Here is a 25,929-nt window from a genome sequence, read left to right on the forward strand (position 1 = left end):
CCCAATCTCTCTGGGGTATTGGTCCTTCATACCAGCTCCCAGCTCCTGCAGACTAGAAAACCAGAGCCAGAATACATCTCCATCTTTCTCCACAATGAGCACCACCTTGGATAGAAAGACCTACCTCCTCCTGTCAGTGGGATATGTTTCATGACCAATTAAGAGATGGGCTACAGACATTTTTTCAAATAAAAGAGGCAATTTTCCCAAACTTGGAGAAAACACAAGGCACTATAGAGTCTCATTTTGAACTTTTTTTTTTTTTTAATATCCAGCTCTGGTTTGGATAAGGATATTCTTCTGAGTTCAGGCTGTCTTCATTCATTTAAAAAAAAATGTCATCTCCACTGTAGTCATTTGTTTAGAAGGGGATGAATGAGGCCCTTCCCTGTAAAGTGGGAAAAATACCAAACTCAGTAACAGTTGCTATTAAATTAAAAAAACAAATTCATCAGAATTGATACATTAAGCTTGATAAGATTTGTAAAATTTATCGAGACAGTTCCTTCAAGGTCTGGTGTGAGTTATGAAATCTAATTTTGTTTTCATAGCTCTGTGATAAAATTTTATCAATGTTATAAAAGGGGTCTTTACCAAGACTGACCGGAAATCTGAACTATCTGGCCAGGCAATAAAAACACAATCCTCAACTGCAAAGTGTCAGACAAGCAAGGTTTAACGGAAAATTGATCGATAAGTCTTCCTTTTACACTTGAGTGCATTCACTTTTCCCTCATAGGATAATAGGTTTTTTTAATGGGTTTTCCATTAATATTAGACTTTAGTGTTAGCAGGAAAAAGAAAGACATAAAAAGAGAGAGAGGGGGAAAGTTGTTATTTCCTAATGGTAAGGCAGCTCTACCGAGGGTTTTCTTTAGCATGGGTTATGTGCTGGTGGGGCTTCTGATTTTTGCAAGAAAACTATGCTGTCATATTTTTCTGCTTAAGGCAGAAGGAAGGGCCTAAAGACACAAAGAAAGTATTTTCATATATTCTGTCATCTTTCTATGTCTCAATTTCCTTATCTGTGAAGCTGATATTCTCCAAGGGATCAGTGATATATTTCTGTGGTTCTGGAAAATTAGGGAGGACTAACTTGTCAACAAAGGGTCAAAAACTAAAGGCAGGTGTGGTAGTAACAACTGAAAATTAAATAATATTTTAAAATTTACAGGTTGAAGAGGAGTTAGGTGGCTCAGGGGATAGAGAGTCAGGTCAAGTGACGGGGATCCTGGGGTTCAAATCTCCCCTCTGATACTTTCTAGCTGTGTGTCCCTGGGAAAATCACTTAACCCCAATTGCCTAGCCTTTACTACTCTTCTGCCCTGGAACCAATTTTTAGTATCAATTCTAAGACAAAAGGCAAGGGCTTTAAAAAATTTACAAAGGAGTTTACTTACATTATTTCTCTTAAACCTCATAACCCCCATGTGAAGTAAGTAGTATTGTCGTTGAGTTGTTTCAGCCATGTCTGACTCTACACAACCCCCTTTGGGGTTTTCTTGGCAAAGATACTGGAGTGGTTTGCCATTTTCTTCTCTGGCTCATTTTACAGATGTGGAAATTGAGGCAAAAAGGTTTAAGTGACTTGCCTAAGGTCACACAGCTAGTGTCTGAGGCTGGACATGAATTCATGAAAGTAAGTCTTCCTGATTATAAGCTCAGTGATCTATCCACGCTGCCCTGAGATAGGTAACACAGGCAGCATTTTTTTTTATCTTATGGAGAGTCAACTAAAGTCTTGAGGCAGCAGCAAGGAAGCTCAGAGAATAGAATGCCAGACCTGGAGTCAGAAAGACTTATATTCAAATCCAGACTCAAATACTTACTGGCTATGTAACAAATCACTTACTCTTTCTTTGCCTTAATTCACTGGAAAAGGAAATGGCAGACCACTCCAGCATCGTTGTCAAGAAAACCCCATGGACTGAACTACAACAACCTTGAATCTTAGAGGCTTGACCGCGTTCACAGAGCTAATGAGAATCAGAAGTGAGATTTGAATTTAGGACTTCTTATGGCAATGCCAGATCTCTCTTTATTGTATCATGAGCCCTGGTCATGAAATCAAGAGATCTTGGGTTCAAATTCTATCTTGGACACTAAACTTTGGTCATCTTGGATGGTCCCTCTGACCCTCAGTTTCCTCATATCTAAAGTGGGGAGAAGAATATGTATACCACATACTTACCTAATAGGGTTTGAGAATTATCTAGTCATTTTTATTTCAGTGACTATCTCATAAATTGCTGAGTCGAGTTGCTTTGCAAAAAAAAAAGAGAGATAAAATTTATCTTTGGAATAGGGGAGATGCAGTTAGAATTAGAGAAAGTAGGTTCACTTTTTTGCCTCAGTTTCCTCAACTGTAAAATAGGCATGATACTAACAGAATGTACCTTGTAGGGCTGTGAGGATCAAAGGAGATGATATTTGTGAAAAGGACTTAACACAATTCCTGGCACTTATTCCAGAGGCAGGAGTCAAATTTCTATCAGTGGATTTCTACCTATCCTCTAAAGGTGGGAACAATTAACTATCACATTGAATGTCAGATTCAGGATCCCAAAGGAACTCAATAAACTAGAATAACTAATGAAATGGAGTCAAGGAATAATCAAAGGAGTCTATAACAGAGTTATAATAATAGATTTATAAATAGAGCAATACTATTAGTAGATCTGTTTCCTAAGATGATCAAGAAAAAGGAAACAGAAACTATTTATTATAAAATATTTAAAGCATCTCTTTTTGTTGTGGCAAAGAACAAGAAACTGAAGGGATGTCCATCAGCTAGTGAATGGTTGAACAAACTGTTAGATGATTGTAATGCAAAACTATTGTGCCATAAGAAATAACAAACAAGATGATCAATAAAACCTAGAAAGACTTATATGAACTGATGCAAACTGAAATGAACAGAACCAGGAGAATGCTGTATAGTAATATCAATAATGAATGATGATCAATTGTGAATGACTTTATTATTATGAGGTAAGGATCCATGATAATTCCAAGGAATCTGTGATGAAAAAATGTTATTTGCCTCTATAGAAGAAGCAGAGTCTGAATGTGGATTGAAATATACCCTTCTTCACTTTATTTTCTCCAATGAAATGTTTTTCTAGAGTAAGTAATTTGTGTCCTTTCACAACATGACAAAGAGGGAAATATGTATTATATGATAAAAATGTACAATCTATGTACAAACCTACCTCTTTGGGGAAGAGGGAGGAGTGAGAGAGAGAGAAAATACAAAAAAAATGTTTATTAGTTTCTTGTTGAATAGGGGGATTTTGAAAGGAAGTAGGGTAATAATAATCATGTCAAGAAAGAAAGAAAAGAACATTGATGAATCATTTAAAAATACAAATAAGAGAGCAAGAGAAAATACAGAATATGATCCAGACAAGCAAAATAGTATTGAAACTATAACATTAAATTGGAGCAAAATAGTCTTGGAACTACCACATTAAATATAAAAAAAAATATATACATGTATGTTTTAAAAACTGTAGGTAATGGAGATTCACAATTTCATATGTGATCCTCTTTTTTCTGCTCTTTGAATGTGGAAATGTTGAGTTAATATTAGCTTATTAAATTCATAGTAATAAAAGAGAAAGAAAATTTTAAATTGTAAAGTCCTATTTGTGTTTCAATGCATTGTGATGTAGTGGAAAGATCACAAGATTTGTAGCCAGAAGACCTGCTCTTTCAATTTTCAAATTTTTATTTCAAAACTCTTCTAATTTTTAGCTATGTGAATTTGGGAAACTTGATTAGTTAATGTGGCCTTCACTTTCCTATAAAATGAAAGGGTTAGATAAGATGGTCTCTAAGATCTATTCTAACTTTAAAACGGTGATGACACAATAATACTTTAACATATCTTTGCTCACATTGATGTTTCAGCTAAAAGTAACAAATGAAACACATTATTGATGTGCCATTTCTGAAACTTTTCCACAACCTGCCATAAATCACCCTCAAGGAGTCCACTCAATAGATCTCTTCAAGTGGATGTGAAAAAAATTCAACCGGAAAAGTACAAGATAGGAGAAGCATCAACAATTTTAGGGGAAAAGATCTGGGGGTTTTGGTAGACAGAAAGCTCAAGCCTGAGAAGCAGGGTGTTGTGAACAAAGGAGACGATAATCCTGTGCAGGTATGCCTTGTTCCAAATATTTCTGGATGATCATGTTTAATATTGGACATCCCATGTTTGAAAGAGCTTTCATGAGTTTGAATACCTCCAGAGACAAGAATGATGAAGGGACTGGAGGTGGTAGCATGTAAGGATAGATCACTTCAAGGAAAAAAATATGGTAGTGGTAGAGATGGTGTGGTAGGGAATGATAACTGCCTTTAATATTTGAAAGGCTATCATACAGATTAGGATGAGACTCCTTCTCTGGCCCCAACTGTGATCTGAGTTCAATTTCTCCCCCATCTTGATGATGGGATCCTGGAAAAATCAATTAACTTCCCGAGGTCCCCAGGCAACTCTCTTAGACGGTAAGTTACAAAATGGGTACCAATCTGCATTGTTAGAATTTCTATAGTAGGAGTTTCTCCCTAAAGGTGAATTCAGACCAAAACATAACTAATTTAGTAAAATATTTTAAGGTGTGCAAAAATAAACCAATCTGATTCTCATAACAGATCTGTAATATTACAGATGAAAAAGCTGAGGTTAGGAATGGTAAATCACTTATTCAATCCCAGAACTAATATATCTGAGATGGGAATTGAACCCAGGTCTTTAGTCCTATAAGCCCAGACTTTTATTGACTCTGTAATACTGAATGCTCATCTTTGTACCCATCTCTTAACTTAAACAGCCATCTTCCAAGTCACTATTAGAAGTCACCTTATTGTTTTTATTTTGTTCTTATTCTTTATATTATTATATTATATAAAATTATAGTATAATATTCTTATATTCTTATTCTTTATCCTTTATATTATTCTTATTCTTGACCTCTTTGTGGCAATTGACACATGGGGCACACATATCCCTTTGGGATAGTCTTCCCTTGACTTTTATAACCCTGCACTCTCTTTCTCAAGATTACTACTCATTTTGGGGGTATTCACCTTCCTCTTTCCCATATATTTATTATTGTTATTCTCATCTTTATTTTTTCTCTCCTCTGGTGATCTCATCTATTCAAGTAGTTTCAATGATCACTGCTCTACAGATGACAGCAGTTGTTTTCCTCAGAATCCCAGTCTCATATTTCTAACTTCCTGCCAGATCTCTCTACATTGATAACCCACCAAAATAAGTGAAAATCAACATGTCCAAAGATGAAACCATTTTCTCTTTAAGACAGTTTTCATTGCTGCTCAGTTGTGTCTCACCTTTTGTGACCCCATTTGGAGTTTTCTTGGCAAAGGTACTGAAGTATGGTTTGCCATGTCCTTCTCTAGTTCATTTTAAAGATGAGGAAACTGAAGCAGACAGAGATGAAGTCACTTATCCCTGGTCACTTAGCTAGTGTCTGAAGCCAGATTAAAACTCAGGTTTTTCTGACTCCAGGCTCGCTGTTCTATCCACTGTGCCACTTAGCTGCCCTACTAAAACAAACCCTTTTCCCTGTTTTCAAAAATTTCTGGATATACTGCCATTATTCTCTTAGTCTCCCAGGAATACATCTTCAGAGTAATATTTGTTTTTCCCTCTATTTTTTTAAACCCTTACCTTCTGTCTTAATATCATCTTCTAACACACCTTAGCTACCCGGGTTCATCTCCCCCATGTCTACTCATTTGATCATCTCATCTATTATCATATTCTTCCTAATGTCACTTACCTATTTATCCTTCAAAGAACTTACCAAGTAGTTTTTCCAATGTACCACTTAAATTCTTCTTCTTGCCTGTATTCGTTCCCTGGTCCTTTGTTCTTTTCAGTTTCATATTCTTGTCTTTGATGGGCTGGAATATCACCTGTCCCCTGTCATAAGTTATCTCTGTTGAAGTATTTCCTTTCTAAAAAGCCCAATTATGATGTCATTTCTTTTTTTAACCCTTACCTCCTATTTTAGAATCAATACTAAATATTGATTCCATGGCAGAAAAATAGCAAGTCACTAGGACAAGTGACTTGCCAAAGGTCTCACAGCTAGGAAGTGTCTGAGGTCCGATTTGAACCCAGGACCTCCTGACCCCTGGGCCTGGCTCTCTTATCCACTGAGCCCTAGCTGCCCCGCCATTGCTTTCACAACTCCATCCTTGACGTTCCCTTCCACCGCCATTCCGAAATGAAATCGATCACTCCCGCCCTTGAATTACTTGTATGTTTCTCTCCCCATTATTCCACTAAAAACATTTGGGGAGCAGAAACTCTGTTATAGCTCTCTTTGTAGCTATGGCTCCTGGGATCTAGGCAGTTAATAAAAATATGTTGAATTTTGGAAAAAATCATCACTTCTTGAAGACAAATTTGATTTGTTGAAATATTTGAATAACTGCCATTTGGATTAGAAGGTTTAGATTTATTCTCCTTGATTCTGAGTTGTGGGGGCAAAAACCAAATCCAATGTGGGAAAACTACAGGGAATCAGTTTTTAGCTAAATAAAAGGAAGAACTCTCTAGCAATTTGAGTTTATGATGGAATATGTGTCTTCATACAGGGAACTCTCTGACACAATAAGTATTCAGGAAGAAGTTGTGTGACCACTTGTTAGGGATGCCAGGGAGTGAATTCTTATTATATACAACAAAGGCTGCATTAGATGATCTCTGAGATCTTTTATGCTTCAGAAATTGCATTAATTGTATTAAATTAATTCTATTAATTTTTAAATTAAATTTTATTAAAATATTGTTTTCTATTTCATAGAAATAAACATATTTCATGTTTATTGTTTTCTATGTCATAGCAAGTACAAATTTAGGAAGAGATATGCCTGGAGTCTGGAAGAATCACCTTCCTGACATCTAATCACCTCGTTGGCCTCAGTTTTCTCATTTGTAAAATGAAAAGGAGAAGGAAATGACAAATCTCTGTAGTAGCTTTGCCAAGAAAACCCCAAATGGAGTCACAGAGAACCAGACATGACTGAAATTACTGAATAATAACAATGTGGAAAAAGCCACTCTCCCTGTTCTTTCATTTGGAAGGGCCTTAGCAATTCTGCTGATCTCAAATTGCTCATCAGAGTTCCTCTATGTGGTTGTAGGAATATTCCAGAATCTGCCCCAAGGGGGGATGCACTGATCTGTTTCCTTAAATTCCTTTAATGTAAAAACAATTAAATTATTTTTAAATTTTCTTTTAATTTCTTTAATTCCTTAAAAGGAATCAAAACTGTCCTCAATACTAATTGTCTCAGGGGACCAAGACTCAGGCTGTTTGTGTGGCTTTCTGATAACCAGAGTACAAAAATTCATGAGATCTTGACCTTTTCTTTTTAAATCTTCATATGAATTTCATTTTTTTCTAGTTCTATAAAGTAAATCTTTGGTAGTTTGGTAGGGCATTTAATAACTAAGTAAATTTAATCAGTATTGTAAATTTTATGATATTGATTCATCCTATCCATGAACAATTGATATTTTCCATTTATTCAGGTCAGTTTTTATTTCTGCAAACAAAAGTTTATAGTTGTATTCATATAAGTCTTGTGTGTCTCTTGGTAGATAGATTAAAAAGTGTCATATATACTGTAATTATTTTAAATGGAATTGCTTCTTCATCCTCTTCCTGCTGGATTTTTTTGGTATTATATAAAAGATAGAGTACTAGGGTGCTCAATGGATAGAGCATCAGGCCTGGAGTCAAGAAGACCTGAATTCAAAACTAGTTATAGACACTTTACTAGCAGTATGACCCTGGGCAAGTCACTTAACTATGATTACCTCAGTTTCTTCATATATAAAGTGAGATGGAAATGAAAAACTACTAGTCCAAGAAAACCCTAATTAGGGCCACAACTGAACAATTCAAAAAATGACAAATGTTTGAGGCTATGAAAAAGTAGGGACATCACCCCAGTTGTAAGACTTGAAAATGGATACAACCACTCTGGAAGCAATTTAGAGTCATAAAAAATTACTAAACAGAATATGTCTTTTGACTCAGTTATACTACTGGTTGACCTTATTTCAAAGAGCTCAAGAAAAGAAGAAAAGGTCCTCTAATACAAAAACATTTAAGCAGTTCTTTTTATGGTGCATAAGAAAATAACCAACTAAAAACTAATGTGATGCCTGTCAATTGGGGAATGGCTGAACAATCTGTGGTATATGAATGTGATGGAATATTATTTTTATAAGAAATAAGGAAATAGATGATTACAAAAATTTCAAAGACTTGTTTGAACTGATGTCATTTCCTTTCCCATCTAAACTGGCCAGAACTGGAAGAACAATTAAAATTATAATATCCAAATTATAAAAATAAATAATTTTGAAGACTCAACTGATGAGGGATGAAATGAACAGAATCAGAACAATTCATATAATAATAAAACACTGTAAAAACAAACAATTTTGAAAGTTGCAAGAACTTTTTTTTTTAACTCTATATTGGTTCCAAGCCAGAAGAGCAGGAAGGGCTAGGTAATGGGGGTTCAGTGACTTGCCCAGGGCCATGCTACTAGGAAGTGCCTGAGGTCAGATTTGAATCCAGCATCTCTTATCTCCAGACCTGGCTCTCAATCCACTGAGCCATCCAGCTGTTCTGGCCATAAGAACTTTTGATCAACACAATGCAAACACTCATCATTCCAGAGCTTACAATGATGCTAACAAACTTCCAAGAGGTGATGGACTCAAAGTGAATAATGAGCCATTTTTTTAAACATGGTCAATGAAAAACTATATATATTTATTTTAAGTATTTTTCCAGTGGCTAGGGGTCCCAAGGAAGATAAAATAGATTTTTTTTGATTAAAAAAATAATACTTAAAAAATTCATGAAGAACTCCAGCTTGGCCCTGAGACTTGATTGGGAAACCACTGTGGAAAGACGTTTGCTAGCTGTGTGACCATGAGAAGGTCACTTAACCTTGTCTGCCTCAGTTTCCTCATCTGTCAAATGAGCTGGACAATGAAATGGTGAACCACTCCAGTATCTCTGCCAAGAAAACCCCAAAATGGGGTCACAGAGAGTCAGAAGTGACTGAAAAACGACTGAACAACAACAAACAACAATGGCTCCTATTTGGAAATAACCCACATTGGCCGAACTCCCATCACATGCATTCTTTGGCAGTCGATGCTACTCCACAGAACCCCGACGCCAAAAAGTGATGACTATTTTGCACAAATGTTTGACTGTTTTCAGATTATGTATGACACCACATGCCAGAGTCAAAGAGAATACAGCCTGTGAAGGAGTGGATTTTATTTTGTGATTTATGGAGGGAAGAATCTGGGGATTAATTTAATACAAAAATTTCAGATGGCCCCACATGATGCCATTTATTTTATTCTGAAATGAGAATTGTTCAAAACACTTTATGATTATAGTCTCTCTTGTTTTTGTTTGGGTTTTTTTGTAGGGTGAAGAAAGGTCTGAGATTTTATTGGTGTTCTACTATGAAAGCCCTCTTCATTGATAAAGGTCCAAAGTTCATATCTAAACTGCTTAAGAGTAGAAACTATTTTTTGTCTTTCTATCACTAGTGCCTGGCACATAGTAGGTCACTTAATAAATGGCTATTGACTGATTAATAAAGTTATCTTGAAACTTAGCAGACTGTCTATTGGTCCCATCATTTTAAAGATGAGTAAACTAAGTTAATTCTTTGCCTAGAGAGGGAAATGTATGTGTTCAAGGTGACAGGCATCCATGCCAATGTTCAAATGAACATATTTCAAAGGAAAATGAATAGTCTGCTTTTAGGAATGTCACGGATTTCCCAAACTAGACTAACTCATTTCATGAGGCAAGGTGCAGGTGGGAGGGGAAGGATCCTGAAAATTCATTTTTCCAGGAGCTGCTATGATTTAAAGGCTTCATATCTTTCCCTCATTTGTGATGGCAAGAGCCTGTATTCATGTGAAAAGTAATCTGTCCTTGTAGCAGATCCCCCAGATAAGGCATACCTCCTGAGCACCCTGGGCTTACATATTAACTAGACTGGGAGCATATGTGGCGAAGACGAACAGGGCACTTTTATAAGCTAAAAAGAAAGTAAGGCTCCAAAGAGAGGAAAAGTGGCCATGGTTGAGCCAATGGGAAGAGAAAAAAAAACACAATTCAGGCTGCTCGTTTTCCTCACCCTCAAAATTATTAACTTTCTTAATGGAAATTAATTCTGCAGGTAGCAGTGTCCTGGCATCTATGGTTTTTATGACCTTTAAAATAGGAAGACTTTGCCATGATTGGAAGGAAGTTTAATTATCATAGGAAGCTTTCCCACTGCAAATCCAGTAACTCTTGTCTCCTACCACTTGGGAACTTGGAGCAAACTTTGGTTTGTTAGCCCTAAACCAAAATAATCTTTTTCTTGTTCCTTTTGGTAAAAGTGCTATTTAACTGTGTCCATACTTAAGTAACCATAACTTTAATGGTTAGACATTAGGTTCAAGTAATTCTTGCACGTGGTAACCAATCCCTCCCTCTACTTAGTAGGCAGCTAGGGGTGAAGTGAACAGAGTAATGAGTCTGGAATCAGGAGCCCTGTTGTCTACTCCAACATAGTACCCCCAGATGACAGAGTGGTCTCAGAGAGATTCTAGAGTCAAAGTTTGAAAGGTGGAAGGGGATTAAGAAATCATTGAGTCCAACCTTTTCATTTACAGATGAAGAAACTAAGGTCCAGATGAGCCAAAATGACTTCTTCCTACAGCTATCAAATTTTGGAGGGAGGACTTGAACCCAGGTCTTCCTGATTTCAGGTCTTTGTTCACTATAACATACTGCTTCATAAGTATTATTAAGGACACAACTTCCAATGCCCTTGGAATCCAAAACCATCATAGATCTGCTTGACTAGTGATCTGGGATATCAGATCTCAAGGCAGTTTGATCCCATATGTTCAGGTACATGAAGGGAAAACCATTGAGGAAAAACACCTTTCTAGAACAAAAGATGTGCCAGCAGCATTCAACAACATACGAATTAGGAAAATACACACCTTGACTTCCCAGCCAACACTGCCTTGCTGAAGCCAAGCTCTTACTTGAATCCTTTATTTTTTCCTTACACTTGATTATTTTGTGTTGGCAGAAGTGTGAGAGTTCAGTTTCAATACACCAGTAATAGTTGCCTTGCTTCCTCCTGTTTAAATATGTTGGCTACACCCAGTCTACTATGACTGGAATCACCAATGACCTCCTCTGGGGAAAAAATCCCCCTCTCTCCCCACTGCAGATCCTTTCTATTTCCTGATTTCCAACCACCCACTTGGGTAGCATTGCCTTCTTGGCTGTGCTAACATGGTGGATGATAGTCTTTAATGAGTCCCTTTGGGAGATTGTACAAAAACTCTTTTCCCAAGAACAGCTCTCTTGCCTTGAATATTTTTTATTGAGTTCCATTTATAGAATCAAGTTCCTTACATTATGGAAACTAAGACTTAGTAAGGCTCACTGGCTCTTTGGTTCATGGGTCAAACTATGTGTGTTGCTCAAAGTTACAGGAATCCAAGGGGGAATCTAAAAATCCTTAAGTGGACTGTTTGTTTATAGAGTGTTGAAAGATCTTTAGAGTGGAGGGGTAAGGGGGAAAAATAAAAGAAATAAAGCAATAAAAGTATAAGAAGTTAATGGATGGCCCAATAGTGGAGAAGTAAAGGAAAGAAGGGAATAAGAGACAGATGAACATGGTGGGAAATAAAAGTAGATCTTAAGCACTGGCAAATATATATTCAAGGCCTCTGAGCTTCAGGGTGATTTTTCTTCTTTCTTCGTCTCCTCTCCTCTCCAGAAACACAATTGGGAAGTCATAAGAGAATTCTGTCTCAATCAGCCTAATCAAGCTTCAATTTTGAAATATCACTTCATTATACAGAATGTTGGTTCCAAGGGTACAGCTAGGTGGCTCAAGGGATAGAGAACCAGGCTTGGAGATAGGAGGTCCTGGCTTCCAATCTGAACTCAGATACTTCCCAGCAGTGTGATCCTGGACAAATCACTTAATCTCCACTACCTAGCCCTTACCACCCTTCTGCCTTGGAATCAATACACAGTATTGATTCTAAGAGAGAAGGGAAGGGTTTACAAAAAAATTTTTTTTAAGTGGGTACCACTTCATACAAACAATAAAAAAGTGTGGAGTCCTTTAGGGGCAACCTGAAATTTGTTGACTAAACATTTTATTTCTTCCCTTGTAAAAAGAATATTTTACAAGCCTAGGGGGAAGGAGGTAGTTTTTTATGCCTCATTTGGTGTGTCAATGACTCTGGGTTCCAGAAGGCAAGAGCAGACTACCAAAAGATGTTGAAAATCCTATCAAGCTGGGAAAGTTTTGAGATAAGACCCAGTCGTTTCAGTCATCAACTACATGCCTGTTTTCTGACAATAAGCCTAACTAAATTCATAGAAGAATATCATCAGAAGATTTTTTCATAGCAACTCATAAACATCATTATCATCATCATAAAAATATTTATATAAGATTTTAAGGTTTGTGAAATGTTTTACAAACATTATCCCATTTTAATGTTTGTGAAAGGTTTTACAAATATCCCATGTTAATGTTTTACAAATATCCAATTTTATTCAAACAATAGCCTTGGGAGATAGATGCTATTATTATCCCTATTTTACAGGTGAGGAAACTGAGGCAGACAGAGATTAAGTGACTTTACCAGGCTCACACAGTTAGTGTCTGAAGAGCATACCTTTCTGATTCTAGATCCGTTGCTCTATCCACTTCATCCCTAGATTGACTACTAAGTAGAGAAGGGGCTGGTTACTCTCTATAAAAATGATCTGAACCATTAAAATTAGAAACCATTAAGGATGAAGATAAGGATATTGGCAAATAGAATGCAGCATCACAGTGATGCCCCTGACATCTGGGTTGAGTTTATAAATAGCTGGTTTTCCTCCTTCCTATTCAGCAAGATACATCATGGGCATGGGCACCAGAGTTCTCTCCATGGCTTTGTATTTACATGAATGGTGTAAAAAGATAGCTCATTGATAGAGGTTTCATATTAGAAGCTTATAAGATTAGAAAATGTCATCGCTAGCAGGAAATACTCCTCAGAAAACACCTGTCAACAATGGCTTCACCCACAAGAGCCTCCTGCTAAGTGGTCTTTGTTGATGTTGCCTCGTGGCTGCTTTAAGGTAAAGCATCCTGCTGTAAATGATTCCCTTTTATGTCAAATTCTAGTTCACATAAAACAGAGCTCTTTCTACTTACCAGCCTTCAAGAGCAGGAGATGTGTACAGAGACAGTACTGAATCCGTCTTATCTGTCTGAAATGTTCAAAAAGAAAAACTGACAGTCACCATCGCCACCTGCCAGAACTCCCCATTAATAAGTAACTTTGCATCTGATTTCTTTCATAATCTAGAACAAAATGTGAACTCATTTCTCCCATTGATCACTCCCCTCCAAATGATACTAAGGAAATTTGCCGTCTCGGAGAAATCCAATTTCTCTCAATGAGCAGTTGCAAGCAACCCATTATTGTTGGTTAGCTCAAAAAGGCTAGGCTGGCTGCCGGCATTGATTTCTAACTGGATTTTGTTTTCTCTGCAGAAGAAGAGGCCTGAATCTGTTATTTTAAAAAGCCACAGAGAGTATTTATGGGTCTTTTGAACATACACACACAAAAAAAAATGATGTCAGATTTTTATCTCAATACCAACCCTGACAGCACCCCTTGAGGCCACAAATTTTCCTTTGCACTTTTGGGTAACATTCTCCATTCATTAATTCTTAAAGCTGAAACAGGTGTAGAGATGAAATATCCTTCATTTACATACCTCATCAGACGGTCTAAAAATGCTAGCTCCAGTTAGCCCTTTGCCATTTGACCGGAGACATGCCCTGAGGTTTTCCCCTTTGGGAATGACCGCATTCTTGGGACAACTGTGTGTCCCTCTATGGGATCAGGCAACCGAGGATGAAGGTTGGAAGTAAAATAAAGTTCCCTTGGGGACAACATCCAACAGATGCTGCTGGGCTGATTTGCATCTGGAACACCTTATCCTTATTTGTAAATGTCAGGCTGTAAATTTCTCTTTAAACAAACAAAAAATAACAACAACAAAAAACTAAAACCCTGGGATGGAGGCAGTCTATTTTAATAAATATAATGGCTTCCAGTTGATATAAAAATATTGAAATCTGACATGGGCACACATATGGAACTGATTCAAAATATGATAAACATATCCCCAAAGGAAATTACTAGACTTATTAAAAAATCTAGAATCGTTGAACAGGGCTAGAATCATCTTCCACTCTGGGCACTGGCTGAAAATCTAGTTATTGCTACTGGGTGACCCAGAAAGTCAACCAAACAGGAACATGGGTAAATAAAAAAAAAGAGCAGGAGATGATTTTTTTTTTTTTTTTGCTAACTTACAAGTGGCTCCGATTTGTGCTTGCTACCCTGGGCAAGCTTTGAGTCTGTGAAGTGAGTAACTCTACCTCACCAGCAAAATGTGATGTGTTGATGACTGTTATATTGCATCTGAAATCCCATTTACTAGTAATAGAAAAGTTCAGTTAAGACTTTTGCCTTGTGTCTCTGGGTGCCTCATATTGCCGTGTGTGATATTATCAATTTTCGCTTCAAGAGGCTTCACATGTAAGAACTTCAGATTTTCACAGAAATTTGCACATTTGATCCAGGGTGAAATTAGACCATTTTCATAGCCAATCATCTTTTCCTGGGTGGCAGTAGGATAGGACATTTTTTTCCACGTATACTAATTTAAAAAAAATGTTTTCCATCGAGATGTGGAATGAATCAAATGAAATGACCCTAAAGGACGAGACACTCACTACCAGCTGGCTGGGAGAAGAAGCCAAGTAGACCCATTGGCTTCAACCTCATCCCTAAAAATAGAAATAATGCTAAAAAATCAATTTTTCATAAACACCCAGGAAGCTTTGAAATCTTGAGCCAAAGGGGGGTCTGTGGAAGGGCAAAGCACCGCTAATGGGGATGTTTTGTGTATCTTCACCTAAATGTGATTTTCTTTCTGTAGCTGGTCCTGGCAGTTGGAATTTATTCATATAGCCCTACTGATTTGCAGAACTGGGAGTAAATACCATGCCATTTGCAGTGATTACCATGAGCCCCCTTCAGGAGAAATGATCTACTGCTTCCCGAAGCACATTAAGGTGGCGGATTGAGGTATGGGCCTGGCTGAGCTATTTTGTACACACTTAGCTAGGTTGCAATTTATTTTCAGGCAAGGCCATGAGGTGCTTCTAAAGGAGAAAAGGGAAGAAAGAAGAGCATTTGCTAGGAGATTTTCCTCTATGAACAGAAGCCAAAAAACCATTTCATCAGTGTTTTGCTTTAGGGGGCCTTTTAAAAGGGGGGGTGATGGAAAAAATTAATTAAGTTATTTTGCTTCAGATTTTTAATTAAGATTTAAAGGCTGACAATGACCCTTACTCCTTCCTCTTTATTCAAATACCCTTTGACTCTTTTTTTCCCTTGAAATCCTCCATTTTGCTTGTTTTCCATATTTGGGGTCAGGTACACCTCTCAGTCTTACTCATCTGTTAACAATGCTTCTTTTTTACTTCATTTGGGAAGAAAGTTGAAATTTCTTTTTTTAAAAAAACATGTATCTTCTGTCTTAGAATCTATATTGTATATTGCTTCCAAGGTAGAAGAGTGGTAAAGGCTAAGTAATGGGGGATAATTGACTTGCCCATTGAGGAAGTGTCTGAGGCCATTTTGAACCTTGGATCTCCCATGACTCTCCATCTCCTAAGCCACCTTGCTGCATCCTCAAATGTCTTTCTAGGATCATACTAGGTCTTCTTGCTAAAAGTAGCAGTCTATAGGTAAATGTTTAACAACTGACTTGCTAAAGTGGGTATAGTATGCAAGATTTAAAAATTTTAAATTAAGAGTTTTATCAAAAATTTCTCCATCAGAGTAATGGAAAAGATGCTACCCACATTCAGAGGAAGAACTACAGGAGTGGAAACAGAAGAAAAACAACTGCTTGAACGCATGGATTGAGGTGGACATGATTGGGGATGTAGACTCGAAACTACCACACCAATGCAACTATCAATAATATGGAAATAGGTCTTGATCAATGACACATGTTAAAATCAGTTGAAATGTGCATCAGCCATGGAGGGGGAGGTGGGGGGGGCGAAGGGGAAAGTAAGAGCATGAATTATGTAACCATGTTAACTTTTCTAAAAAATAAATATTAATGAATGTTAAAAAATTTCTCCATCAGTCTGTTAGTCATAAATATTTATTGTGTGCCAGGGATTCTGCTAAGCACTGGGTCTATAAAAGGGCAGTTTCTTCCCTCAGAGAGCTTATAATCTAACAGGGGAGAAAACAAGAAACAAATCTGTGCAAACTAGCTCTACATAGGATTAATGGGAAATAATTTAGAGAGGGAAATGACTATAATTAAAAGGGATTAGGAGTTGACTTTCTTAAGGCCTTGCATCATCTTAAGTCTAGCCAATCAATAGAACAACATCAAAGCCAGGATGTGTAGCATTTGCACACTGAAAATTTAACATTTGGCTCTCACCAGCCTTACGACCTGGTTCCAGCACAAACCTGGGCAAGCTATGAGTAGCTGGATCTGAGGAGCAGAAGTGAAAAGAGGAATGGAGTTACGTGGCATTCACTGATCAGAAACATCTTTATTTACATTCAGCTAAATTTGGATGCCCAGGAAAATAAGGCATTAAAGCCCAGAGAAGCAGATGACTATTCATGGCCTAAAGAGGCTCATAGATAGCATCTAGAGCTAGAAGGCATTTTAGAATACATCTAGTCCAATCTCCCTTCTTTTTTTTTTTACAGATAAGAAAGCCACGGCATTGGAGTGTTAAAGTGCCCCATCATGTCACCCAAGTAGCAAGAAACAGAGGTAGAATTCAAACATAGGTCCTCTGTTGTCGAAGTCAAAATGGGGTAAAAAAAGGGGTTTTACAATAGAATTTGCTATTGACATATTATTTATATATTCCACAGTAACTATGTCATGAGTCTTATAAACTCCCCAAATGTTCCAAAAATATGGCATTTTTCCATTGAATAAGATGAATTAACTTTTGATATTAACTAGTAGCTGCCATTTTTTCCTGGAAAAAATAGCCTTAATATAGTAATTTTACTGGCATTACTTAGTCTAGTTTTATTGAATTTCCAGGAAAAGATTTGAGGCATCAAATGTCATTCTATGTAAAATGTGTAAGGTAATAACTTTTAAGACAGGCTGCATGAAATTATGGTCGATTTGTAATCGTTATCTCATAGCAGGTATGTCAATGTGTACACATCAAGTATTATAATGAAACCAAGCCCAGAGCATGGCAATTCAGATAGGAATTAATTTAACAGAAGCTTACCTTGGATTGTGAACTTTCTATGACAGGTGCAACAATATCTGCGGCATGAGCCTTCATCTGTTTCCTGTTGTGAGCAGAACTTGCTTGGATATCCACCAGTTTCTTTGACTCTGCAAAAAGAATTTTAGAAAATACATCAGCACGTTTGAGAGTCATTCTTTTGACCCTAGCATGATGAAAAATGCAGAGCTTGGTCTGTCAGTCCCTCACTGTTTCACCATATATTTTTCTTTTGTTTCCTTTCCCTTCCTTTCCCTTCCCTTCCCTTCCTTTCCCTTCTCATCCCTTCCCTTCCCTTCTCATCCCTTCCCTTCCCTTCCCTTCCTTTCCCTTCCCTTCCCTTCTCTTCCCATCCCTTCTCATCCCTTCCCTTCCATTCTCTTCCCTTCCCTTTCCTTCACTTCCTTTCCTCTTGTTTTCCTTTCCTTTTCTTTCCTCACTCTTCCTTTCCTTCTCTTTTCCTTTCCTTCCCTTTCCCTTCCATCTTGGAATCAAAATAAAGTATTGGTTCCAAGCCAGAAGAGTGGCAAGGGCTATACAATTGGGGTTAAATGACTTATTCAGGACCACATATCTCAGCAGTGTCTGAGGCTGCTTCCTTTCTTTTTTAATTTCTCAGATATGTGTTAGCATTAAAGTCAGAAACAGTGTAGCTGGGGGACAGGAAGCAGAACACGGGGCATGCTGCCAGGTGACTCTAGGCTGGGCAGAAATTAAACTAAAGGAAACTATCAGAGGTCTATTAAAGGTCCCAGATAAGAGAGAGACTGATCCTACCAGCTGGGAGAGCTCTCAACTAGATCTTGGAGATAAATGGCATTCATTCCTTCACTGTCTTTGATTTTTATATGCCCAGATTCTTTGGGATGAAAGTCATTCAGATATTCTCTGGGTTGTTTTGCAAAGTAAGAGCCATTTTCAGGCAATCTGATTGATTTTTCCATTATTCATTTCTTCATCCTCAACTTCCCTGCATTGTTCTAGAGTGTCTAAAAAAAGAAAGGCTATGGCCGAGTGTAGAAAATTCCCTCGCTGCAGTCTAGCCAGTATGTCATGGGAAAGTCATGCGTGGAATGAAAGCCTTCCCTGACAGTTAAATATCCCCCCTCCCCCTAATGCCCATAAATGTAGTGTGCACTGGAGTCAAAACCAAATTCATAGCATCCACTAAGTACCTCAATCTGTCTCCTTGGGAACCCCAGGAAAGATACCTTTTAAAACATACCAATTCCTTTTTATTCTTTTTATTTTTAAAACCTTTACCTTCCATCTTAGACTCAATATTATGTATGGGTTCCAAGGCAGAAGAGTGGGAAGAGCTAGGCAATGGGATCAAGTGACTTTCCCAGGGTCACACAGCTAGGAAGTGTCTGAGGTTGGATTTGAACCTAGGACCTCTTGTCTCTAGGCATGGCTCTCAATCCACTGAGCTACCCAGCTGCTCCCCCCCCCAATTATTTTTTAAAGAAATAAAATAAATAGAAAAGCAATTCATTTGTCATATAAGCTTCCGAAGGAAAACCAAATGTACATTTCTGATATAAAATAGATCCCCATTCATCTACCACTCTCTGAGAAGAAATCCATTCATTCCTTGAGGTCCAAAGGCACTATTTGAGGTCCCACAAGGTAATTGCAATTTAAAAAGCTTAAGACCATGGAGTACCTTTGTGGTTTACAAAATGGTTTCCAGAAGAAACACAGATGACCATCTCCCTCTTGATGTCATTCCAAGATGTGAGACGTTTTCCATCCGGGGTATACAGGGTTTTGGCTGGGCACGTCATCCTGAGGCGGGTGGAGCACTGGTCCAGGAGCTGAAATGAAAAAGGAAAGTCACACTTAGAAGAAGCAATCATCTCCAGAAGAAAAACAGGTGATGTGGCTATGGAGCATTAAGGTTGTAAAGGACTTTACAGAGAATATCCAATTTGAGCCACAGACTAGTTATAGAAGTACAGGATTGTTGGCATATCATCTTCTGCATTAGAGTGCAAGTTATTTTTTTAAATGAAAAATTATATTTAATTATTTTAGAATATTTTTCCCTGGTTACATGATTCATTTCTTTCCTTCCTCTCCTCCCCCACACCCAGAGCAATTCTGCTGGGTTTTACATGTGTCATTGATCAATATCTATTTCCTTATTATTAATATTTGCACTAGGGTGATCGTTTACAGTCTACATCCCCAATCATATCCCCATTGACCCATGTGATCAAGCAGTTGTTTTCTTCTATGTTTATGCTCCCACAGTTCTTCCTCTGGATGTGGAGAGCATTCTTTCTCATAAGTCCTTCAGAATTGTCCTGGATTACTGCATTGATGCTAGTAGAGAAATCCATTATATTAAATTGTGCCACAGTGTATCCGTCTCTGTGTACAATTTTCTCCTGGCTCTGCTCCTTTCACTCTGCATCAGTTCCTGGAGGTCTTTCCAGTTCACATGGAATTCCTCCAGTTCATTATTCCTTTGAGCACAATAGTATTTCATCACCAACAGATACCACAATTTGTTCAGCCATTCCCCAATCGAAGGGCATCCCCTCATTTTCCAGTTTTTTGCCATCAAAAAGAGTGCAGCTATAGATATTTTTGCACAAGACTTTTTACATATTGTCTCTTTGGGGACCCAGAAAGACTGCAAGCTTCTTGACAGGAAGGATTGATCATGTTTCTGCCTTCCTTTATAACCCCAGCACTTGGCATATTAGTACAGAGATGTGCTTATTAAAAAATGCTCTTTAAATGAATGACCCACTGACTGAGACATAAGCCACGTTTCAGGAAAACTTGGACCATCACATCATCTCAAGGGACCAGTCAATGTGGGAGCATGTAGTCTCTCAGAAGATCCCAGATTCAGTATTACATTCAATAACCAATAAACGTTTAATAAATGCCTGCCATGTTTATTGATTATAGAATGGGTCAGCATGGAATGGGGCAATGGTTCTCAAATTTTCACGATCCAGTTGAGGGTAAATGAGAGTCCTCAGACCCATAGGAGCATTGGGGTGGGGGGCATCTATCCCAACCATATGAAGACTTTCTCCAGCAGAAGGGGCAGATAAGAACAATTTGTTCCCATGGCGATGATGGTGGTGGAAGCAGTGCCATGGATGGCTTAGAGTTTAGTTTGACATGGAAGAAGTCAGGGTCTTCTACTGCATTCTCACCCATGACTTGTTGTCTTATCTTTTGTCATGCCATTGGACTTAAATGACTCTAGAAGAAGGGAGGCTGATGACTTTGGGTAACTCTGCCTCATGTAAATCTAATTTATGTGCAAGTCAAAAGACATCATTAGTGCTAACATTTTTGGTTCTCTTCTAGTACAAAAGACAAGAACTAATTAACCAAACAAGCAACTTCAGGATCCTTTACATTCTTAAATTGTTTTCATTTCCACCCTTCACCCCCTTCACTCATCCCCCCCATCCTCAAAGAACTTTTGCTATCTGGGTTCTCTCTTAATATTGGCTGTATTAGCTATTAAAAAGCACTCTTCTATGATAAAAATAGCTTTGACCTTGTATATTCCCAGAAATGATCTCAGGGACCCCAGGAGAACCCCAAATCACAGAGGATTTGTCTTGGAGTCAGGAAGACATGAATTCAATCCTGCCTCTGACTCACATAGATTGTATGACCCTGTGTAAAGTACTGGAACTCTGATCACCACAAACAAATATCTATCAGATTCCAGGGTTCAACAGGGGAGCCAATTTGCCTTGCTAGAAGCAATTTCCTTACCTGGGGTTCCCTATATTAATAAAGTCATGAGAACAATCACAAAGAGAAGGCAGGCAGTGTGGTAGAGAAGAAAGGACACTGGACTGAGAGGCAGAAAACTGGTGTTTTAGCCCTGGTCTTGACCTAGGACCTCCTAGCTCAAACAAGTTACTCATTACTTAATCTTTAAGAGCCTCCCTGAAAAAAAATGAAATGAAATGAAAGACCAAAAAGAAAGGGATCCCAAGAATTGTGATGTTTACCTCCAGGGAAGTAGTTTGTAGACTCGTAAACCATGGAAATGTAAAGCCAACATTCTATTATCACTCTGATGAAAGCCCTGAGGAGGGCGGTTGGAATGGAATAGGTCCAAGAGTTCCCCAAATTGTTTTAACTTCATTTTCTCAGTGACCTTGTCATCACGCTTTGATTTGAGCATTTACCCTGGGTCTTTTGAATTTATAATTCTAAGATTTTAACTATGGTTTTGAGAATATGGACACATCTCAGGGAGGTAATTTAAGATGTTTAAATTTATTTTTCAGTTTGCTCTTTAAAATTAAAAAAAATGTTTATAAAGGTCTTTCTGTTTTTGACAAAATGAGCATTTCTGTATCATCAGTCCCGTTGCCACAAATGAACTCTCTGTTCTAGTTACAAGAAAAATAGTGAATGCAAAGTCAAAGGTGAAGATCAGACTTTATTTTTTTAAACAAAGAAAAAGATGGCAATAGCATGCAGGGTAATTAGAGCCCTGAGCTGTAAATTAGGAGGCCTGGGTGCTAGACTTGCTCTGACATTAATGAGCTATGTGACCTTGGGCAAGTCATTTCCCCTTGATTTCCTTGTCTATAAAATGAAGGAGTTGGACCGAGTGATTTTTGAGACCTTCTGTAACTAGGAATGCTTTTTTATGAATCTATTTTTAAAGTATATAATTATACATTGAACATATCATCATTCTGTCGTATTATTGTTTTTAATTCCAAGTGGAAATTCTGCTGAATGCCTTCCATTTCCCCTTAAATTATTAGTTGAAGTCCAACTGGTTATGAGAATATTTCAGAGATGATCATTTTAAAGCCATTTTCAGTAATAATCTTTATTCCAAAAGATGCAAGCTATACACAGTTGATGTGTTAAATATATCATTAGCTCTCACTTTTACAGACCTGCCCCCATTTTATGCAAGAAGTGAGTAGTAATTGGAGACTTCAATGGTCTGGAGAATGGCTGGAGCTTTCTTTCTTTTAAAAGAAGAGCAGCTGATAAATTCTTGATTTGCCTCAATTATTCTTCAAAAGTAGGGGAAGCCAAGAGGTGAACTGCTATTTTTGACCTGATTATAACCACAGAATCAAAGAATCTCAGTGTTGGAGGGGACCTCCGAGGCCATCTGGTCCCACATCTAACTGCACAAGAAATGAGGAGACTCTGGTCACCAGAATAGAAATGGCAGGTACCTTAAGAGGTTATAATTGGTGACAGATAATTAAGGGTGCACCAGCCTTAGTCTGGCATGTAGTCTAAATGGAGAGGATGTGGACGATGTGGATGATGAGGAAGACAATATGGAGAAAGGAAGGAAATAAGCATTTTTTGTTCTTAGCTTTTCCTGACCTTGCTAGGAGTTTTTTTTTTTTTGTTTGTTTGTTTTTTTTGCAAAGAGACTTCAGTGGTTGGCCATTTCCTTCTCTAGCTCATTTGACAGATGAGGAAACTGAGGCAAACAGGGTGAACTGACTTGCCTACGGTCCCATAGCTAATAGTGTCTGAGGCCAGATTTGAACTCAGGGAAGATGAGTCTTCCTGACTCCAAGGCCAGCACGCTCTCCACTCTGCCACCTCACTTCCCCAAACAAACATCATGTTTTTACTATCTGCCAAGCACTTTGCTAAATTCTGCGAATACCAAGATAAGAAAACAGAAAATCTCTACCCTCAATGAATTTATTTTGAATAAGCAAAGACAAAACCCAAGAAAGCATCTAGGAAAGGTGGGAGTAAATAGAGTACCGGGGTGGGGGGGAGCAATGGTTCGAACCCCAGAAAAGTCAGAGGCAAAACTGGAAGGAGAATGAAGGTAGACTCTTTGGGGTCCTTCCATGAAACACAGGATCCAGGAGGAACTCACCCCTGGGAAAAGGGGCCAGACTTGTAGTTAAACATTTCTGGGTGAATAGGCCTTGCTAGGTGTCCCAATAGTGGGAGTGCTGGGTCTAGAGTCAGAAAGACATGAGTTCAAATCTAGCCTTAGACATTTACTAACTGTGTGACCTTAGGCAAGTTTACCTCAGCTGCCTTGTCTGTAAAGTAAGCCAGGAAAGGCAAAGGCAAACCACTCCATTACCTTTCCTGAGAAAATCTCAAATGGGGTCACAAAGACGACTGAACAACAACAAGAACAGGCCACAGGAATGGGTCAGGGGAATGAGTCCACCATTTTTCATTTAATACCTTAGTCGTTTTATTTTCCCAACTTTGTACAGTGGAAGTAGAAATGGAAAATATGACCTTGTTAGCTTCATAGTTCAGCTTGGTGGGGGGAAATGTTACTTGATATTAATCAAAATGGAGGGCAGCTGGGTAGCTCAGTGGTTTGAGAGCTAGTCCTAGAGTTGGGAGGTCCAGGTTCAAATCTGGCCTCAGACATTTCCTAGCTGTGTGACCCTGGGCAAGTCACTTAACCCCTATTGCCTAACCCTTACCACTCTTCTGTCTTGCAGCCAATACATAGTATTGATTCTTAGGTGGAATGTAAGGAAAGGGAGGGAGGAAGGAAGAGAAAAAAAGAAAGAAAGGAAGAAAGAAAAAGAAAGGAAGGAAGGAAGGAAGAAAAAGAAAGAAAACAAAATAATATATTTACTACAAGAAAAAAATTTCCAGAGCAAGGAGGCCCCAGGTGCTGAAGGAAGTTCCAGGGTGAGCCAACATTAAGAAATGCATAGCTTGGAAATCCAGAAAGTCGGGAACAGGGCCAAGAGGATAGGAAAGCTGGAGAATGGACCTAGGAGTTTGCTAGTGAGGAAATACCCTCTGCCAATGTAAATTAGCACCTTTTCTAAAACTTAGAGAGCTGTCTGGAGCCCGGAGATGTTGGGCCATTGGCCATGGGTCTCACAACTGGTATAGATCAGAGTTGGGATGTGAAACTAGTTCTTCCTGGCTTCAAAGCCAGATTTCTATCTGCTCTTCTTTGCCACCTCAACTAAAAATAATAAATCCTGATATTTTGATCCAATTACAAGAAGTTATTTCATTCAACCATGAAATAGTATGTAGAACATTGAATATTAAGAAATCAAAGTATGACATAGACTTGTCTTGGGATTGTTTCTATCTGAATTCCATCAAAAATATGGAAGTGAGGTGAAAATAACAATAATGACAGCAAACATAAACATAGTATTTTAAGGCTTGCAAAATGTTTGTCACATCTCATTTCTTCATGAGGTGGATAGTATTAAGATGATCTCCATTTTACAAATGAGGAAACTGAGGTGAAAATATCTCTTAGGCAGGATTTGAACTCAGGCATCTAATACTCTACATGCTTCATTCTGGGGGCAGCATATTTCAAAGAGTTCAGAGACAGGAGAGGTAGGCTCTCATTAACTATAATTTTACTAGGGAAGTAACTTCAAAAGATATGAAGAATTCAAGAATAAATTCTGCTTCAGATGAACAGGGGAAGCTATTTAAAAAGACCGATGTGAATACAAAGGGAATTCAGTGACCAATTTAGATTTTTAAAAGAAAGAAAATGAAGTCTAGGGTGGGTAAATTGAGAATGACCATAAAAGAGCAGACACTGTAATAACAGCGACAGAAAGTGCTAAAGGCTTAAATAATCTGAGGCTAGCATTGAATGGGGGAAAAAAAGAGAATGGAAAAAAAATTTAAGATTATATTGGACATAGGTGGATGAGGGGCAAAAGGAGATGCCCTGAAGATGAGGTGGGCTGCTCATACAGGAAGACAACTGATAGCCCTACACTGTTTCCATAAGATGATATGATATCAGGAGATCTAGAGATGCTTTTTGCCCTCTCCCCAACTCCCTCCCATGGAAGACTGCTGGAGGTCATTGACAGGAGGTTGAGAAGGTACAGACAGGTTGTTATCTGCCCCCTTGAAGGGAGTCCCCACATCGACAAGATCACAGATCCATTGAAGTATCATCAAAGTAGAGAGAGAGAGAGATGCTACAGATGTAGGAGGAGATCAGTCCTTTCGGACCAGACAAAGCTTGGCCAGACAGCCGAGTACACGGGTTTTGTAATCGGAGGACCTGGCTTCAAATCACAGCTGTATCTTACTACGCTCATGACCTTAGGCATGTTGCCTAACTCATCTGTACTTCAGATACATCATCTATAAAATGAGGGAGACAGAAGGTGGGGAGGTGGACGATGTGACCTCTGTGATCTCTCCCAACTCTAAAGTCTATGATGCTAAGTCACAGAAAAGCTCTGGGCTTGAAGATTTAGCTACTAAGCCCAGAAGAGAGAGCTGCTCTGGTGGAATGGGGAGAGAGAGGACCAGTTGGAGAGGAGTCAATTTGGGAAGGGTAAAGACAGGATGGGTAGGTGGAAAGTTGCTGGATAGGCTGGACTTTTCCCAATCACAAGAAAATTAAAAAATAAAGAGGATAGCCCTGGCTTGATTCACTCTATGAAATCCACAGAGTAAGGGCTTTGA

The 25,929-nt window shown here is 38.3% G+C and overlaps 1 protein-coding gene across 1 annotated transcript in view; it reads right to left on the reverse strand.

The window, feature by feature from the left end:
• Nucleotides 1-353: 353 nt before the first annotated feature.
• DCDC1 (doublecortin domain containing 1) overlaps nucleotides 354-25,929 on the reverse strand; it is a 77,207-nt gene continuing 51,631 nt past the window's right edge. The window contains exons 15-19 of the mRNA XM_044681303.1: nucleotides 19,160-19,310; nucleotides 17,494-17,603; nucleotides 13,333-13,388; nucleotides 5,841-5,959; nucleotides 354-388 (exon numbers count right to left, since the gene is read on the reverse strand). Of these exons, the coding sequence (XP_044537238.1) occupies nucleotides 354-388; nucleotides 5,841-5,959; nucleotides 13,333-13,388; nucleotides 17,494-17,603; nucleotides 19,160-19,310 (471 nt within the window). The remainder of the gene's footprint in view (nucleotides 389-5,840; nucleotides 5,960-13,332; nucleotides 13,389-17,493; nucleotides 17,604-19,159; nucleotides 19,311-25,929) is intronic.

The sequence above is a fragment of the Gracilinanus agilis genome, chromosome 6 (genome assembly GCF_016433145.1).
Source record: "Gracilinanus agilis isolate LMUSP501 chromosome 6, AgileGrace, whole genome shotgun sequence".
NCBI lineage: Eukaryota > Metazoa > Chordata > Mammalia > Didelphimorphia > Didelphidae > Gracilinanus > Gracilinanus agilis.